This window comes from Suricata suricatta, chromosome X, assembly GCF_006229205.1.
Source record: "Suricata suricatta isolate VVHF042 chromosome X, meerkat_22Aug2017_6uvM2_HiC, whole genome shotgun sequence".
In the NCBI taxonomy this organism is placed as follows: domain Eukaryota; kingdom Metazoa; phylum Chordata; class Mammalia; order Carnivora; family Herpestidae; genus Suricata; species Suricata suricatta.
Genome location: NC_043717.1, coordinates 18,223,830 through 18,244,030, shown reverse-complemented (window position 1 = coordinate 18,244,030; position 20,201 = coordinate 18,223,830). Strand labels below are relative to the sequence as shown.

Genomic DNA, 20,201 nt, shown 5'->3' with positions numbered 1-20,201 from the left:
TATAAAATGCTTTTCTTTCAGTGACATCCACATAAATTCATGATTTTTGTTTCTTTGAGAAGAAATTTAAAGGGTATGTTTGTCTGGGTTAAGTAACATCTATTTTCAGGGAGAAGTTCATTAATTGGGTTACATTTACACTTTGCCAGTTATAAACATTTACTTTCTGTGCCGAATTGTTTGGTTTATCACTGCCTGTTTTGTGTCACAGTTAAGAGTGAGAGTAAAGGAAGATGTACTCGGTTTGAGACGGATGCACACGTCAGGCAGGGCAAACACACACATCCTGTGCTTTCTACCAGAGACCCAGCACGGTGCGGCAGGTCTCATCACGGCATTGGGTTTCATCTGTAAAATGCTTTTTCCTTCATTAGAGACCTGCATGTAAGAGTCCAAGAAATGAATATGCTAATAGCTCTTTCTTGTTGAAAGAAACATATTTAGATACTGTGTGTGTGTGTGTGTATGTGCGTGCACTATATAAAACTCAGTGTGTGTAAATGGAGCCCACTGTTCAAATCCTGTTCAAATAGGATTTTTGTATTTCTGTATTATGTATTTATTTATAAAATGTGTGAATGTATACTATGTAATCTAGAGAAATAGATAGTATATGTATATTCAAATATTGAAACAATATTCACTACATAATGTTATAAACACATGAAATACAAAAGCACGTGAACTGATTGCATAATATATCATAGTACATAGAATATAGCTAAGGTGATAAGTATTATGCACCCAGATTATGCACACACACGATGTGTATGGTGTATCAGTAGGCTGATTTGAAATTTATTGTACTGATGAGGAAGAGAAATGCTAGTGCTACTGTACCATTGGTGCAGAGAAGAGGCTAGAATCCCTCTTAAATTCCATCTACATTTTGGTTCTTGGCTGCTAAAGTGCCAAGGTGAAATGCAGGGTTTCCTCGCCAATGACTGTGAATCTGCTTGCATCGTGAGCTCTGTAGACCCATGTGGTCAGTGCTACCTGGCCCCAGTAGTGACTTTCTGAAATGCTGGTCCAAATGCAATACCAAACTGAGTGTTTTTCTTCATGGTCCATTTTTACCAGCTCGGTGTCCTGATGTTGCCTTCTGCTGCCTGACCTTTGCAGAATCTGCCATTTCCCCATGCCCTAGACTAGTGGTTAGGCCACCCAGAGTATACCGGAAGGCCGGCGTCAAAGACAAAGTGTCATTGTACTCCTCCACCGTACTGAGCTCTGGCAGGATACTATGCCTTCCTGGACCTGCCCGTCAGTCCTGTTCTCGTCCTCCTTTACGGTTAAGAAGAGAACAATAAAATGTGATTTGTTCCATCTCCCCAAACCTATTTCTTCTCACCCACCCCTTACTGTACTACAATTAGTGGAGCATAATAAAAGGGTGAGAAGTACTCACAAAACTAGATTACACAATCTCCTTGTAAATTAGTCTGCCGATGACCCATCATACATTATAAAAAGACACTCAGGGAAAAAACTTCAAAAATATTGTATGGAATTACTCTCTTAATCAGATGTAAACAAAACTGGGAAAAATTAAACCTTTATAAGCCAGGTTTTTGCCCCCTAGAAATTACTGAAGCAGTTAGTGGTTTATATCCAAGCAGAGTATTTCCACAATATTCTACTTCATCATGTAGATTGTTGTATTGTTGCAAATAATGGACCTCTACAATAATATGTTAGGTTGAACCATGAGAAATTAACGCTTTGGAGTTAAAAAATGGTTGTATATTGGTACTAGTTTTGAGATAAAAAATAGTTGACTAGTGGCAATTTCATACAGTTTGAGCTTTATTATTATTTGGCTGATTCCCAGCACTGCCCCACCCCCTGCCCCCGCCATGTTTTCTTGTGACTTAAGAAATATGCCAGAATGGGACACCTGGCTGGCTAAGTCAATAAAGCATGTGACATGAGTTTGGAGCCCCATCTTGGGTATGGAGATTACTTAAGAAAAAAAAAAAAGGTGATATATCAGAATATTCACCAGAAAAGCAAAACCTTTCAGCTTTGCTTGAGTTTAGAGCAAAAATAATTAGGAATTCTAATTTCTCCAAACTAAATTTCCTGCCCAAGAACTTTCACCTCTTTATTAAGTCTGAGCTTCATATACTGAAATATCGTGCCATAATCCAGGCGGCATCAAATGAGAATGTATTCTTAGAGAATTGAACCTGATCTTCTGGTTTCTGCTAAATACAGATAATCTTAGGATATACCTGAAAGGAACCAAACATGCCTGCTATTATTCTCCTCCTAGCACTTCATTACGTCCTCTCTCCCCTTCCCATCCTCAAATTTGAGTGGCCTGGCTTCATAAGTCAGAAGGAAGAGGGCACCCTGGATGTGGCATTTGACTGTCTCAAAATCCCAAAGATTCTCCAGCATTCCATTCCCTTCCTGATTTGCGTCTGGTCAGGAAAGCTGTGGAAATAGTAAGCCTGTAAGGAGAGCTTGCATGCACAAAACCTATGCCAGTTTCTTAAACCATAGCCAACTGCAGGACAATGGCATAAATTCTCATCCTTTAAAGGAAGTTCTATAACGGATTAAAATGACGAGTGTCATATGTTTACAAATGGCAGCTCAAGTACCTCAGTACCTGGCATTAATGTAGTTTGGAAAGAAAGGTTATTACTTTATGCAGAAGGGATAGGGATGAAGTAAACTCTTCTCCTAGTTTATAGTAACAAAAAAATGTCAATGGGCATTTGTAATGCTGTAGACCATTAAGGATTTCAGCTCTAAATATACTGATGTGACTCATGTAGACAAGGGTTTTGGCAGAGTGGGATTGTCTAATATGCATGACACTGATTAAAAACATTCTAAATCATGATGTATCTATGCTTACATCATTGCCAAAATGATTCATCTGTGTAGGATATATTCTTATTGCCAGAGATGTCACGTATCATCTTGGCTGGAATCACACAGTCACATCCCATTATGGCGAACTCTCAGAGTTTATCCAAATTCTTTCCTATTCTGGAATTTTGTCAGGTTAATACTGCTTGACACACGTGGTCTTAAAATTTTCCATTCTAAATCTTCTGCCATTTTGGCATTTGGCTGGATCTGGCCTTATGTGACCGGCATCACACTGAGAATGTTGAGTTTGCTGATTTTTAAATATAATGTTTATCGCATTATAGACCTGTTGTTGGCCAAGGAAATGTCTGTATATTAGAGATGTTGTGTAAGATACTTTTGCTTTTGAATGAGGCCATATAGTTTTAAATTTTTATTTGACATGTATTTATGTAACAGGAAAATCAAGAAGTTTTGCTTAAATCTTAGTTTAAGCATAGCCATTTTATGGTACAGACAGGCAGATTTTAAAGCAGGACAGTTTATTTGCTCCTAGTGCAAAACCCTTAGCACTGCATTTCTCCTTGGTCATTTGAAATATTTATTGGCATTTTAGGACTGGTAGTCAAAAATCCAGAATTAAACACTGGCCCTCAATGCAACATTTACGAACATGCCCTTGCCTGTATTTCATTTTACAATCGAATTCTGAGAATGAAGAGTTTATCTGTGCAATACAGAAGGGTAACCATCCTAAATCCAGGCACTGTTGGCTTTATGAGCATATGAAGCACCCATTACATGGTGCAAAGTATTTATTGCAAATGCGCCTTAGCCACTAAAATGCGTAGCTTCCTTTCATGTTGTGACTAAGTAATGTGAGATGTCTTTGGGCTGAGAATATACAGAAAGGTTGCATACTGATTGTCAGCTGGGAAAACCGCCATCAAATCAATGCATGTAACACTCCTCACAAATTGCCAACAAGGGAGTATTGGGTACCTGCAGCGCTTGGTCTCTTTCACCACAAATACCAGGCTTTTGTGAATTGAACTCTGACGTACAGTTGACTGATACTCAGTGTCTGTGGAGTTGTGGCGCTGCGGTCGCTGGATTTGTTTTCTGAAGCCTCTTCTCGGCTCACGGCATCTTCCCAATGCTCACATCCCTCCCTGCACCAGTACTGGCTGCTCTATTCCCTTTTGTGCCAACTTTTACTTCCAATATTTAAAACTTCTTTAAGAAGTACCAAAACTAGTCTTAAGAAATCTTAAATACTGTAATTTCTTTTATTTAATAAAATTTATTTAGAGAAGTTTGGAATATTCAGTTTCTTTTCACTTGGTGAAATTGATTTTAAGAAGTTTTGACTATTGTTTCTTAAATGAATAGTTATTTCTTTTGAGAGAGAGACAGCAAAAGCAAGCGAGTGACTGTGAGCAGGGGAGGGGCAGAGAGAGGGGGAGAGAGAGGATCCCAAGCAGGCTACGTGTTGTCAGTGCAGAGGCTGAAGCAGGGCTCGAACTTACACACCATGAGATCATGACCTGAGCCAAAATCAAAAGTTGGACGCTTAGCTGACTGAGCCACCCAGGTGCCCCTATTGCTATATTATTTTACTTACAAACTAATTTTAAGAAGCCCTAAATATTGAAATTTTACTTTACTTAACGCATTTAGTTTTTAGGAAGTTTAAACCCTGTATCATCCTCTGGGCCCACTGGTCACACCTTGGAGTATCATAAAACCAACGCCAATAGTCCTTTTTCTAGCTCTGACATTCTTTTTTTCTTTACCTGAAAAACCCACTGTCTCCCTTCAGTTCTCTACTTTTTTGTTATTCCTGGTTTTCTTCCCCTCAGAGAAAAACCCCAAGAAAAACCACCGCATTTTTACAAAAGAAAAGCTAAAATGATAAAACCCAAGCCTGGGCCTAATCATGAGCAAAACATCTTAATTTAAGGAAACCTTGACTCAGGCCTCTAGGGAAGCTGATACCGGGTCACAGTCAGTCTTTCCGCAACGGCCAAGGATCCCAGAGACTGAGCTCACCGACTGGGGGTTAACGAGGCAAGTTATGCTGCCTTCTTAACTGCCCGAATTCAGGAGGAAGCACAGAAGCCCCTTCTCTGTGGTGTTCCACCTCTAGATGTGCAGCTCGCTCGCTCTCCGCGGCACCCTCTTTCCCAGGAGCTACCATACGCTGTGGCTGCCCAGGCCTGACTTCCCACAGGCCCGTGACCTTGCAGCCACGCCACCCTGCTTGTCATCTGACTGTAATGCCGCTGAAATTTCCCGAGTCAGTTCTTCCCTTTCCTTCTGCTGCCCCCGCACAGGGCATTAGGCATTCTAATGGGCTCGGGCAGAGTTCTTTCCCATTCAGCGAAAAATGCCACTTCAGGGGTCATGTCGGTATCTGATTCCAAATGACACTTTACTTTTGGTAAAGGAATGGAGGAGAGGGTGCCACAGAGAAGGGGGAAGCTAACCCCTGGAACCCTTGGCCCGTGAGAACGCTGCCATCAGTCATTTTCGATACCAAGTGAACACAGCAACTGATGTGATATAACCACTGTGGCTTTGTTTCCACCGTTATCTCTGTCTTGCAGCCCCCGAGAGAGAATAGCTGGGATTCTCACACCGCCATTTTCAAACATTCTCCTGAGTTTATAGCAAGGGTAGGGAAAAAAGATCCCTTCTTACTAAGGTCTTGCTTGTTGCTTTCTGGGTTCCTGTACATTTATCATGTCTCCTTCTGTGACATTCACATCCACTCCATCCATAGGGTGGGGAAACTGAGGGGAGCAGACACTGTCAGTGGCCAACCTACATGCCCTTCCATTCTCTATTCCGGAGCTCATGGAAGGCTTCTTGCTACAAATACCATTCACCTGAGGGATTTTGCCAGCGGCAGGAATGTGCTCTGTCTTTCTCAGGGAGAGTGCCCCAGTGAATCAGACACAGGCTTTCTGGGTACATAGCCCAGCTGGCAGCTTCCTCACCCCTCAAGGACTACCTCTCTGAGGTGTATTCTGTTAAGTCTCCCAAAGGTCCCCATTGGGATTGAGCCACAGGTGCCTAAAGCAGTAACCTGCCCATTAACATACCCTGAATGGTCTTTCTTCCCTGTCTCATGTCCTCTCTCCCACCTGGGGCTTCCTGGGCTCACTTCCCAAGTAAGTAACTTATATCTAAATCCTTGTCTCAGGCTCTGCTTCTGGGGAAGCCCCACCTAAGACACTGGGGCACCAGAGAAGATCAATATCTGGTTAATGCCAGCTACATAATGGAGAACTAGGGCTGGGACCCAGGACTTCGGACGTCTGGCACACTTAGCAAATCAAGTTTCCCCTTGCCGATGGCCAGTGCATTATAGAATTGGTCCCAGGACATTTGGGCAAAAATAAGACCCTCTAAATGAAACAAAGTTGTTAGACGGCTACTCCTTGCCTTTTAAGGAACCCACTCACCACCACACAGCAGGAGAAAATAAAAAAATGAAGGGCAGTAATTACCTAGCATGACGAAAGGGACTCCCAGGAAGGTGGAATTGTATTTCCCACCAGTAAGATTGATGATCCCGGCCGCGGTGAGAGTGGCCAGGGTTATGGTCACCAAACCGAGCAGGCCTAGCCAGGGTTTGCTGCGGACGCAGTCCTGCATAGAGCAGCACAGGATGGCCATGGTAACCACCAGGATCAGGCTGGTGACCAGGTAACGTTCTGATACACGGCTGGTCTTCTGGAAATCTTCCCTCAGTGAGGAGGACGTGTAAGGGTACATTTTGACTTTGCTGTTGGATTTCTGGAACAGTCGGACAGTGTCGCAGAAGCTGGACTCCCACCTCTCAGCCACCATGTCATTGAGACTGTTGATTGACTGCAGGTAGTAGGTGAGCTGGACAGCCTCTGCGGACTTGACCCGGTCCTTGCTGTGCACAGTGACGCCTCCAAGCTGGTGTCCGTTGTACACCGCCCTCCCATCCTTCAAGTGAGTGATTGGGTATGTGATAGCAAAATTGGTCCGGTTGGTGGCCCGAGCATTCTTTAGCTCCTCCAGAACATGCACTATGTCATCCACGATGCAAGTCTTATCATTATTCAGGATACATATGTGGGCAAATGTGTAATTAAAACCAGGTCTTGGGACCTGGATCCGGGTCACAGCAGCATGCAACTACGGGGGAAGAAAATGAAAGTCAGTGTTTATTACCCAAAATGCGGCATTAGTGCATGGCATCGGCTCTCTGGATTCAAGTACCTCTATGTGGGGTGGGGAGTCTCTCATATCGTCTCTCAGCTAAAGAGTTCACGTTAAATGTTAGAACCTTACATTAGAGGTAGGTAGTAAGCATTCAAAACCAGCAGCAGCACCACCTGGGAACTTACCAGAGATGAAAACTGTCAGTCTCCACCTCAGACCTGGAAGATCAGAATCTCTGGGGTGCAGCCTGGGAATCTGGGTTTTCACAAGTTCTCCAGAGGATTCTGATAAAGGTATAGTTTGAGACATGCTGGGTTACTGCACCAGCTTGCTTTCTACATGTTCCGTTACTTGGGACTCAATTGGTCTATGATGCTTGAAAATCTCATGTACGTCCACCATCTTGAAGATGTAAGGTATGGTGTGAACTAAGGCACGGCTTCAAGTGCACAGGTCCACTATAGGCCCCTCCCTCACTGCCAATTGGTAGGGTAGCCAAATGATTTCCCCATCCAACTGAGTCCCTGAGTGCCATAAAAGATGTAGAGGTTCACCTTGAGGAACCTCATATTATCTGGTGTTCCCTGTCTGCTTACATGCGAAGGGAGGGAAACGGAACTGCCAGAGACTGGCTGGGACTCATGGCAGTCATGCTAAAGGAGCACAGTGGGACTTACTCAGCACGCCTCACCGCAAGTCACACCGGCCATGTCACGCTCTATACCCCTGTGATCGAAGTGGACGCTGGGAACATGAGCACTCATTTAATGGTTCCTACTCTAGCCAGGCACAGTTCTAGGCCCTTTACACAGATTGGCTCATTTAACCCTTACAGGAAACTATGAAGTAGGTACAAGTCCTAGTCTCATTTTACAGATGAGGAAACCGAGACTCAGTTACTTGCCTAAGGTCACATGCATAGTATGAGAGAATGCTGGGCCATCCTGGGCAATCCGACTCCAGAACGCACACTCCCAGCTCCTTGCCACACCTCCAGGTTGACAGTGCTGGCAGTTGAATCAAGATACTTGCTAGCAACAAATGGCCACGTTTATGCTTTCGCTGCCCCACCCCTAAAAATTCCCAAGTGCTTAAGTTCACATATGTAGGAGTATGTACACTCTATAGCCCAAGGCCTATTCTCTGTGAAATGTGCCCAGTTTGCAAAATGGTGGACATGTAATGGAGTGGCAGTTAGGTGAGTGTACTTGTGCCTGGCAATGGGTGGGCTCTCTCAAGAGCAGAGGGAGCCATTGAGTATCTAATGGATGAAGAAAAACATTTCATATGTAAAGGGAATAAAATTTAATATCCAGTTGCTACAGTGTGACTGTGCCATTATAACTCATAACCTTCTGAGCATCTCCATGACCCTGATATATTTTCTCTTAAATGTGCTCTAGATGGATTATTTGTGAAGACATTCTGCTGTGCACGTGCCAGCGTGTGTGGGATATTGATTATGCTCTTGATATCGATTATGCTCTTAGACAATGTTGAAGGGGCACCAGCTGTCCGTCATGCACAGAGCATGTGTTGTTAACCCTGATTCTCAGTGTCCCCTTCCCCACATCTCCTCATGGGCACCACCCCTCAGGTTGGGAAACACTTCATTGTATGATATTTGGCTGAAATATTTTGAGTTCTTTCCGTGAGACACACACACACACACACACACACACACACACACACACACACACATACACACACACACAATCTCCCAGAGACACCCAAGAGATTATTTTTACAAAACTCTAGCTAAATTTTTGTTTTGATGCTTTGAGATTAATGAGGAGCAAAATGTCTTCAATGATTTTAAACTGAGTGTGTCTTTTAATTTACTCTTCTTTCTCTAAGCATTGCCCAGTGAATTTTGATTAAAAGAACTTCCAACTACAAAAAAAAAATCCCAAGTATAAAGTTATCTTGGGGACAGAAGAACCAAGAGGAATTTAAAGACAAGAGAGAGTTTTGATAACTGTTAAAAGACAGACTTTGCAGAAAGATTCAGAATAGGCTAGAAAAGGAGTGGTATTGAAAGCATGCATATGTGTAATATTTAGTGCGTTATTTGTGCCTATGAGCAGTCTAATAAATCTCCCTTAGAGTGATTACTAAATATGTCAAGGGAAGAAGATTGCCAGATAAGATGGTGTTAAGCCACAGGATTGAACCCAGTTACAGCAAGGGGATATTTTCCATCCATTCTTTAGGGTGACCATGCCCTGCTGCTTGGGGCATAATAAACTATTTAGTGATCTGCCAACTCTGCAGATCTACTGCCATGGCCTCTGGGATGACAGACCGAAGAAAGGAACCACTGTGTTAACTCCTGTCCCAGCATATCACGGGAGGGAGACTTGGGCAGGGAGACCTTCGTGAAGGTGGAGAAGGAAGGTTTCTTAGTTCTCAGTATGGGAGCTGCTGTGAGATGCAGCTGCTTTGAATTTCCAATGGAAAGGTGGGCGGAACATGTGTCACTCTTCCTTCTGAGTGGCAGGGAGATGCTGAGTGATGAAGCATCCAGAGAGGGGGTGTTGGCTGAGGCCACCCACCTGGCAGGAGGAGTCTGTGGGATTCTACTGTGGGATCAGAGGTGAGAGGGTGATAGAGGCATGGGGAAGAATGGAGACTCCCTTCTGTGACTTCTTAAACTTCTCAGTTCTGCTCTTTGGTTGCTGTGAGGGCACATTAAGTACACACACCTTCTACTCTTGCTAGTCCACGTGCTCCCTGGAGAGAACCTGTATAGGGTGTTACTTTCCTAAAGGAGCCCCACTCAGGATAGTAGAGACATTAGTAGGTGTTCTTTGATACATTCACAGGGGAGAAGGGAAGCAAGAGATTGAAGCTATGCTCTTTTTTTCTTTATACTTACTTTAAGTTCCTGCCCTGGAAAAGGAAGGTGAAAATGATGACAGGTTAGTTTATAGTGATTTTATCTTTGCCTTTAAATTAATCTCTTCTCTTGGGGCTGGAAGGGGTAAAGAAATGCAGGAGAACATCAGAGCATGATAGTGAAATGGTGACTGAGACACTTCAGTCCACCAAATGGACAACCTCAAGCTACATGGGCTTATTACTGAGCTAGGTAAGACACCCTCAGAAAAAAGCAGGGGGAAATGACCCAAAGTCAGAGTCCTGACCCTTAATATAGTCTGAATCTGTCACGTGAATCAACCCAAAGCCCATGTTTCCATAACTATGCACAGATTCTATATTAGTCACTTAACACACATTCAATAAGTACTCATCAAGTCTAGCGTGTTGTCAATAATAGGATCATTTCCCTGAATTTAGTGTGCTCACACCCACACACGGAAAATAACAGAAGAGATACAACATTCAAAACAAAGGCAATATTCTAACAGCAGACAGTGCCAAGCACTTTGTACTGATAAGGCCCCATCCAATGTCAGTCCTCATCACAATATTTTCTGTTCTGTGTTTGCTGCCAAAGAGGCCAGAACTGAATGTTAAATTGAGGTTGCTTCCCAGGCTCTGAACGTGCCGCTTAAATTCTTGGCTTCTTTGCTCTCATCACCCTTCAGGTTAATAACGATAACAGTAATAGTAACTAGTCTGCTAAGTACTTTCTTTGTAGTTTAAAACTTCATTCTGTACAAGTCCCTATGGAAATGATTAAATGATTACCTTCATTTTCTAGGTGGAGCAATTGAGACATAAGGAATGTCAATAGCTCACCTGAGCTGAGCCAGTGAGTACAGTGCAGAGGGAGGCTCTTGGGAGCAGCAGGACATGTGGCCCTAGCCCAGCACAGACCACTCTGGAGGAGGATGGAGAGGACTTGAGGGAAGGTGCAGTGCTGTCAGCCTGCCTGGTCCAAATGACTGGCCCTCACTGTGACAGAGCCGTGGGCTGGCTGTATTTGGGGACCTGGGGTTCATCAAGAGAGGCCAGAAATAATCCCAAGAGCCAAAACCTCAACTGTAGATGGCAGCGTTAGCTGGTGGTACTAACAGGTAGCAAAGGGGATGGGTTTTGAGCCTCCTGACTTTTCTTACCCTCCATCCAGACCCTTTAGTTGCCAAATCAAACTTTGCAAAGACAGCCTTATGAAGAAGAAAGGCTGTGGGACACAATGGAATCCAGCAGAAAGAAGTTGTGGCTTCAAGTCTGGCTTCTGCTGCTTATGTAGGAGTGTAAGAGACCCTAAGAATGTCACATTTTCAGGTCTCAGATTTATCAGTAAAAAACAGGAGGTTGGTTTAGCTAATCTTTACAGACAGACCCTTTTGGTTCTAACACGACCTAATTCTAAGATGAGTGACATCCACATAGTATATGATCAGATTCTGGGTGAGAGAAAGTTAACTTCATAAATATCAATTTGAGATTTATTATAGCTGCTTGAAGCATGCTTTTCCAACACATTGAAGTTCTTTTTAGGTCAATGACAGATCTGATAGTAGATGAAACCCAGAAAGGAAACCACAGGGTAGGGAAAATAGGTTTACTGGAGAAAAAAAAAGACTCCCTTTTCTGAGTGATTTCCCGTTCTGGGGAGGCACTGGCTCTTATAATCCCCTTCTGCCAGAGCCTGGGACAAAGCCAGTGTGGGCTGCCGGTCACGACAGGCCAGAGTCTAATTTCCTCTCTGCCTCTCCTTGGCACACTCAGATCTTCCTCAGAAGACAGCAGGGGCACCTTGTAGAGAGTACAGAAGGGATCTGGGAGGAAGGAAGTGTCTGCTCCTGAGCGGTGATTAACATAGGAAAAATACCTGTGGGTTCACAGGATCTTTTACAGTACCTTTCAGGTCTTTTTGTATTTGTTTTTTGTGGAAAAGGGCTGGAAAGTCACTGTGTCAGGCAGGGCAATTAACAGGCTCTGGGAGCAGCGTCTAGCTGTCCTTGGCAAGCTAGCCTGTAAGGGGAGACTTGGAGGAGGCAAGGGTCCCCCAGGTCCCCAGGGGAGTCAATCTGGTGATCCAGCTTTATTGGCTGCCTTCCTTTCCTTGTCTTGCCTTCCCACCCCCTCCATCTGCCACTCACAAAGGAGCCGCATTCATTAAAACCATTTTTCAAAGATAAGGGATCTCTGTGCCCAAGGTGGGGCTTGAACGTCCAACCCTAAGATCAAGAGTTGCATGCTCTACCCACTGAGCCAGCCAGCCAGGCACCCCCAGTAAAACACCTTAAAAGGGGAGGTTGTTCATTTGCTTGTCTTACTTCTATCACTTGCCCCCAAATAATTATCTTCAAAGTGTCATTACAACAAATTGCCTTAAAAATGCTTTCAAGGAATATCTGGTTTTCAACTCCAAATGAAATGTCTTCTTCATTGAATCCCTCCAAATTCCAGGGCTTAATCTGGGTCTCCATTCTGCAACTGTAAATGGGTGGGAACTGGCTGGCAAGGGATCCCCACCCAGGACACAGGAAAACACCTTGCAGTGGACAGACCTGGTCTCGGCAGTCCATCAGTTACGCTAGCTCCCTCGGTGTTATGTTCTGTCTTTGCAGGATCTCACTCTCACCCACTCTCTTTCCTCTTCTTTTAATAGAAATGCATTACATCAGAATACCACAAGCCGCAAGTTGGGGATTGTTACCGTGATTCATTTGTAGTGCAGCCAAAAGCAAGTTAGTCATCCCTTAATAAGTGAACAGAAATATCATTCTGCCTTTGAAACATTACATGTTTGGAGGACACCAAATTTAAGCTGTGGATGTAGCCAAACAAGTGACTATCTGTCTACACGCTTCTTCTATACATTTGTGCCTAGTGTCATTGCTGACCTGCTCTAGTGACAAAAGATGAATGGCGATTTCTGTCACTACTATAGTGTCATTGGAGGCCCGGGAGAGTGGGATGTGGGATGTGTCAGTTCTTCTCCTTGCCTTACCAGGGGGTAAATGCTCTTATTGCTGATGTTGACACTAAAAAGCAGCCAAGAAAGCCCCACATTGTAATTCCCACAACAGGCTGTTTGTGTTTGCAGCCTTGACTGAAAAAGCAATGCAGCTTTCGATTTGAAGCAAATAAATCTGAGACTTTAGACACAAAAAATAGTAATGATGAAGGAAAAGGCAACTATAATATCTCCTTGCATCTTTTGTCCGATTCCACATTGGAGGAGAAAGACAATGAGATCTGGTAATCTCTGTTTCTGTAGCCTTGGGAAAATTTCATTTGGTTTTAATTTTAAAAATCCCTTGATATCATGAAGACCCCTGGAAATCTGTTATGTTAACCTTTCCGATTAGAATGGTTATCTTTGAATCCCATTGTCCTCCCCTGACTTTCATGGTCAGGCTTAAGCTTTGGTTGAGCAAGTTTGTGGGTCCCAGGCTTTGCTGAGTATCTGCTCTCTCAGAAGTGGGAGAACATGAAATGCTGACTGGCCAAGAGGCAAAGAGAAGGCCCAAACAGCCAGATGCCTGAGGAACAGGTAACAGTAGTTTTAAGATTCGGTCAGGAGGCCACAAATAACTCTTAAAAGGGCAGGAAAAACAGGGTACTGAGGACTTCCAGGTCTGGAAAGTGACTGTGAACCTGAGTGGGAAGAGTACTGGATCAGGAGTCAGAAGACTTCCATTTAAATTCTGGTGTTGGGTCTTGCTGACCACATGAGTTAGAGAGAAGTAAAAAATGAGCCTTTTAGAACACACATCATGCCACTTCCCTGCTCTGAATCCTTCCGTGGTTTCCCACGACACTGAGAGCCAACACCTGAGTCCTGACTGTAGCCAACAAAGTGGCAGGTTGTCCTTGTTGACATCTCGGGTCCTGTCTCACCATGCCCTAGTCACATGGCTCATCTTTCTCTTAATTCTGCCAGGAATGTCCTTCCTCTGGATAGCTTTGCTTCCTTCACTTCCCTGCTCCGATGTAATCATCTTCTCTGATCCCACCCCAGTTAGTAAAACCAGCATCCCTCGCTATCTCCATCAGTTTTTCTCATTTAAAGTTGTTCACGGCACTGTGATATGACATTGTGTTCTGCATCTCTTTTTGCTTCTTTATTCTGCTGCTCCCACTAGGAGAGGAGTTCTACCAGGCTGGTGTGTTTGTCTATTTGGTCTACTTCTATATCTCTACTGCCTAGAACAGTTCTTACTACATATACTCAATAGTTATGGAGTAAACATATGAAAACATAATAATCTTGTGAGTGAATGGATTTTAGTCTGTCTCATAGGCAAGAGGAAGGCCAAATGAAGTGATGGAGGGGATGCATTTTGTAAATCCTAGAGGGATGTGCAAATGTGACTGCAATTATACATCAGGGAGGCGTGGCATGGTATTTCTTCTGGCACATGTCCCACCGCTGTCCAGATACAACCCTGGAGTTGATTCCTGATAGGCCTGGAGCCCCTGGTCTTTTCTGGGTTTTGACAATATCTTGTGCTTCAGTGGGAAGGACATGAGTTATGAGGTCAGAATGCCACGAGTTCAAATCCTGCCTTAGTTAGTTCTACCTATGGGACCATAGCAAACACAGCTGGGCCCTGGCCCTATTGTCTCACGGCTTCATTGGCCACCGGTCCCACTTCCAGCCTGATGTGAAAATACTGGGGCACTAACGTACTACCTCAGTCCCAAGCAGCCTGGGCCTCTGACTAAATACCCCAGCTCCGTTGTTCTCAAGGTGGAGTGACTATGCGGCACCTGTCACTTCCTGTTTCCCAGAGTTCCCCAGCAGGATTAGGCTCCAGCTGCCCCGAGGGTAACTAGCCTGACAAGGTCCCTATAACTTACTGCTTCCCTTCCCTGTTGTATGTTGCCATGGTCTCTCAGTGCTTGCTGGGATTGTCTTCCAAACATACTATTCCTATTGTATCTTTGACTCTGGGCCAACTTTTGGAGGAACCCAAACTGAGACGATGACTTCAGGCATTTAATTCAGTTTCATTATCCCTAAAATGGGGATTAGTCTGACCGCATCGTGCCATTATGAGGATCAAGTGTGGAAAGATATAAAAGGTGTCTGCCCTGGCATTTACTCTTGGATTAAACCATATGAAACTGCCATTTCTGTAGGTAACAGAGTGGTTCAGTATTGGCAGTTTTTTGTAGTTCACCTAATTGACCTTCAGTGAGGGTCTGTTCTTTCCCCCTCTTGGCCTTTCCACCAGCCCAGTTCTTCCTTTCCACCAGCCCTGACAGACACGGGCCCTCCCTTGTTGGAGTACCAGACAATTTTATTTGGTTTACAAGGTACAGTTTGGTGGTACCAGGACAGGCTTTTAGGAAAAAGACAATGGTTCTGGGCTATGAAAGGTCTCATATATCCATAAACGAGACTGCAGATACCATGGGCATGATGAGTCCCTGCATGCACGTGCAATTTACACTTTTAGCAGTTCCGGCTTAAGAAAACAATGTAAAAATACTATATAACCCACATCCCTGAAATATCTCAAATGGCAAATAATTAATAACAATATTAAACCTACAAAATTATGAAAAATATCTGTATCAGATGAACTCTGACAATTTTTATTTCCTTTCAAGGATTTTCTAAGGTTCTAATGAGCACTGAGTGTGAGAACAGTGTAAATTATGGCTGATCCAAGAAGAAACAAGAAAAAAAGTTACACATAATGATATGATAATGGCACTCCTGAATGATGGTCCATGAGCTTTATGAGACTGAGCATGTGATGTCATTCAGAAAAGAGGGTGTTACCTGATGGTACATTTTCCCACTGGAAATAAAGGTTTTTTTGTTTTGTTATCAAGGTTCTCCAACAAAACTACTGCCCTTAAAAATCAGAGTGGAGATGCCAGATGCTGCCCTCCTTTCCTGTCTCTGGAAAGAGGCCTTAGGGAGCAAATAGTCAAGGCCATGATGGTTTCTGTGATTCAGCTTGCTTGGGCCCGGGCCCTTCCGGGAAGTGCTCATGTTGGTGGCACCGTCTGGCTTGGTGGACATAGTCTGCCTGTGCTCACATGCTAGCTTTGGCACTTAGTGATTGTGTGATCCTCAACACTAAGCTGGAACTGCTCTCTGTGCCTCACTTTCCTCATCTGTAAAATGGGGCCAATCATAGTACCTATCTCCGTGAGATTGTGGGAGTGTAAGTGAGAAGTTGTGCGCTGGTGGATATGGTCTCTCACAAACAAGTGGTGTTCCCAGTGAAGGTTTGTTAGCAAAAACAAAACACCCCATTTCTATCCTGTCTTGCCTTGCACCCCGTAACTTTTTTTCCCTTTAACTCAACAATGGTTCCTCAGTTGGTCTTGAAAAGTATATTCAGTGAGATGTAAAGGTGACAGATTTTTGCTCACATCTGTCCTGAGAAACTAAGGGGTAAATGCATACATGGATACAAATATTTGAAGAGAGTAGCTGGGCTGTATATGTTTAAAAGTTGGCACTCCCCAGTTCCAGGATCAGCACCCAGCCTAATACCATCCTACTTCCTCCAGGTTAGCTGCCTCCTTAGATTAATGTGCACATCAGACCAGGCTGGGAACTGTGGCGGGGGCAAAAGAAGAAAACTGAAAGGTATTAAGTGCATACTTCATGCTGGGTTTTGTGCAGAGAATGCTACACCTGTTAGCCTCATTTAATCCTCATGGGAATTCAGGGAGGTCGACTGTTAACACTTATAGGCAGGGAAACTGAGCCTCAAGGAGCTTAAATACCTTGCCGGTGGTCACAGATTTAGTGTGTGGATCAGCCTACATTTAAATCCTGGGCTTGGTACGTTGTTCCCTAATGGGAGTTCCTTTGGCAAAGTAAAGGATTCACACTCCAATTTCTGTGCTCTGGCCATTTGGACATTGATAAATTTGCGTTTGGGTATTAGTCTTCAGCACACTCAAGCCACAATATGAGATGTTTAGCAGCAGTTGTGAACTGAAAGTGGTGATGATGTAGCAAAGTCAAGGAGCCAAACGTGACAAAGCAGCCCAGCAGAAGCAGGGAGATTCGAGTGTTGAACACTGGGAGACTTCAAAGATCTTTACAACCCAAAACTCAGAGAGGGGCCACAGCCCATTACCAAGGACAAGCACGCACAACCAGCTGGAGGTGAAAAAGACAGATGTATAGAGACGAGACTTTCATGAGTCCAAACAGCATCCTTTCTGTCTTGCACGTTTCCTGTGTGACGACCCGCCTCCCACCCCATACACACACGGAGGGAAGAAGAGAAAAAATTCTTTGCAGAGCATACTAGTGAAAGGGTCTGGCAATTTGAGAATTTGTTGCAAAACACGCGATTAAAGTTGGGGATCCTACGGGATGCACATACCCCCACTCCCCATAGGCTGTTTAAGACCAGAATATATATGCACCCTGAGGGCAAGGATCATGTTCCACTCCATCTTGTGTCCCTGGCGCATACTGGAAGCCCAACAAAGATGTACTGACTGAACCTTCGTGTTCCTTCTTGCTGATTTATATTTTCCCTGGTGACATTGAATGATACTTCATTTGTACCCAAGGGCTACTGTGCTACATGCATATCATTTCCATCTTAAATAAACAGATGACATTGAATTTAGTCCTTTCGCTTATGCTGCAGACAAATGGCTGATCTCATTAGATAAATGGATATGGTTAGACTATAATCTAAAGAATGTAAGAGCAGAGAAACAATTTAGGTAGGAGATTGGGTACTGAAATAATTATGTATTATACTTAATTATAGAGTAGTTTGAATTTTTGTTGTGTATTTGTTTGGCTTCTATTTTTGGAGGAGGATACAGAAAAGTTTAGCGATGTAGAGCTGGCAGCATGCATGAACCAATTCTGAAATTCTGCCTGAAGTCCTTCTGCTAGACTCTTAACTTTCTTGAGGTAAAACTATGTCTTAATGTTCTTGATCTTCCCAGGACTTATATTAATATCCAGCATAGTGTAGATAGTTAAAACATGTTCAGTAAATGGCTCATTGCTATAACTGGTGCTGAAATGGAGGTGGCTTTGTCCTAGCAAAGCAAAAGAGCTGTCACTTCCCAGCTGCTGCCTGCCTGAGACCCATCACAGGTTTTACATGTGCGTGCCCTGCAAAATTTAGTCAGCCAAATCTGTGAGCCATTGCCAGCATTAAAGCGAGATAGAATCACCCAGAGTGACATCTTTGGACATGAAAGCAATCTTTGCTCTTGGCTGGGTGAAGTCATGTCACTCAGACAACCAAGTGGAAGCCATCTGTCAATTCCAGCAGGGCTGGTGTGCCTAGGGCAAGTAGATGGAATGTTCTGAGGATACTGTAGATGCATTCCACCTCTGCAGTAGTGAGCTGAACTGGGCTACATGAGAGCTGAATTCCGCAAAACATCAGAGCTTTGCCATGGAAGGAAGTAGCAATGGTGGGAGGGTGGGAAGTAGTTAGAGGAGGAAGGAATCTTCCCAGATGCCTTTCCTGGAGGCCAGTCTGTTAACAGGATAGCGTCACCTGTAATAAAAGTCTGGGTTCCATCGGCAGTGATGGGTCTGCAAACCAAAGGATTGCCGTCTCATGCCTGCTGTGAGGCATGAATGGATGAAATTAACAGTGCCCTCCTGCACTCCCAAAAGTATTCCAGTCTGGATGATAAATTATACGATCACTCCACCCACTGACAGCATTAACAAGGAGTGGGAGAAGGGGCAGAATCTTCAAATAGACATGACATTGGATGTAGGTACCTGAGAGATTTTATATTTTATGTAGAGCCTGAGGCAAACAAAGTCCAAATCACACAGGGCCTTGTCTGCTCAACTTGGGAGACAGAATTTGTCCTGCTGGCAACTGGGCCCCAAGAAGAGTTTCATGCAGGGAATGAGATGATTAGAACTGAGGGCAAATCACTCTGCTGCAGTGTGGTAGACAGACTGCGAAGGCTGGAGAGCAGAGGCAGGGAGATGCTAATGAAGGTCTGAACCACAGTGGACATACTGGCATGAAGGAGGCAAAACACTGATGTCTCTACTTTTTTAAAGATCTGGGGGTGCCTGGGTGGCTCAGTCGGTTAAGCGTCCGGCTTCGGCTCAGGTCATGATCTCTCGGTTCATGGGTTCGAGCCCCGCGTCGGGCTCTGTGCTGACAGCTAGCTCAGAGCCTGGAGCCTGCTTCAGATTCTGTGTCTCCCTCTCTCTCTGACCCTCCCCTGCTCGCACTGTCTCTCTCTCTCTCTCAAAAGTAAATTTTAAAAAATTAAAAAAAAAAGATCTGGACAGCTTAGCCCAGAGGGTAAGCTAGTAGTCAAGTGTGATGACAATTCTTAGACCCAAGATGCCGATTAAACATTTGAACTGCTGTACATCAATGGATTGTAGATTTATAAATGTACAGATCTAGCTGATGTGTGGCCTTGCCCTTTTCTGTGTGTATGCCTCCCAAGTGTAGCCATAGACCACACAAATACAGAAGTTCTTGGCCAATCGCTTCAAGTTCCTCTGTCGCAGATGCACTTGGCACCCTGCTCAAATGCTCTAGTGCTCACCTCTTGAGAGCACACCTGCCTGACTGCAAATGCCAGCACCCATGCTTCTTTGTCAGAGAGCCCACTCTGCCATCTGCTTGGCAGACCAGACGTTCTGGGGCATTAATACCCCCTGGGGGCAGACTTCACCCAATGACAGATGGGACTTGGCATGGAAATACCCAGTTTCCCTCCCCATGGGTGGGACTACTCATGGGTGAGTGTGTTTTAAATTGGTTCCTAGAGCTTCCTCAGTGGGGCTGTGCTCCATTTCCTTCCAGCCATGGCCTGCGTGATCACACACCCCTTTCTGTCTCCTTCCACTTGCTGCCCCGCTCTCCCTCTGGTTGCCCTTCACCTCCCACCTGTACTTGGTTTCTTGTTTCAAGGTCTGTTTCTGGGGGAACCCAAACTAAGAGAATGTCTAACAACGGCCAGAGTCTCTGGAATTAGTTTCCTGCTGTTCTCAAAACACTAAACATTCTAAAACCAACTCCCAGTTTCCTATGTATTCAGATATGGTTACGTCAAAAGAAACAGCCTCTTAGCTGGAGAGAACACACTGATGTTTACCAAGAGACGTGGGAGGGGGATGGGTGAAAGAAGGGACAGGGATGAAGGAGTCCACTTGTCATGAGCACTGGGTGTTGTACGGAAGTGCTGAATCACTGTTGACATGCACCTGAAACTAATATAACACTGCATGTTAACTAACTGGTATTTAAATAAGAACTGAAAAAAAATAGAGTATTTAAAGCCCCCCCCCAAACCCCCCAAACCCAAAT

General features: G+C 44.3%; 1 protein-coding gene across 1 annotated transcript in view; it reads right to left on the bottom strand.

The window, feature by feature from the left end:
• PTCHD1 (patched domain containing 1) overlaps positions 1-20,201 on the bottom strand; it is a 50,389-nt gene that overhangs the window by 7,183 nt on the left and 23,005 nt on the right. Inside the window, exon 2 of the mRNA XM_029931022.1 lies at positions 6,342-7,002. Within this exon, the coding sequence (XP_029786882.1) occupies positions 6,342-7,002 (661 nt within the window). The remainder of the gene's footprint in view (positions 1-6,341; positions 7,003-20,201) is intronic.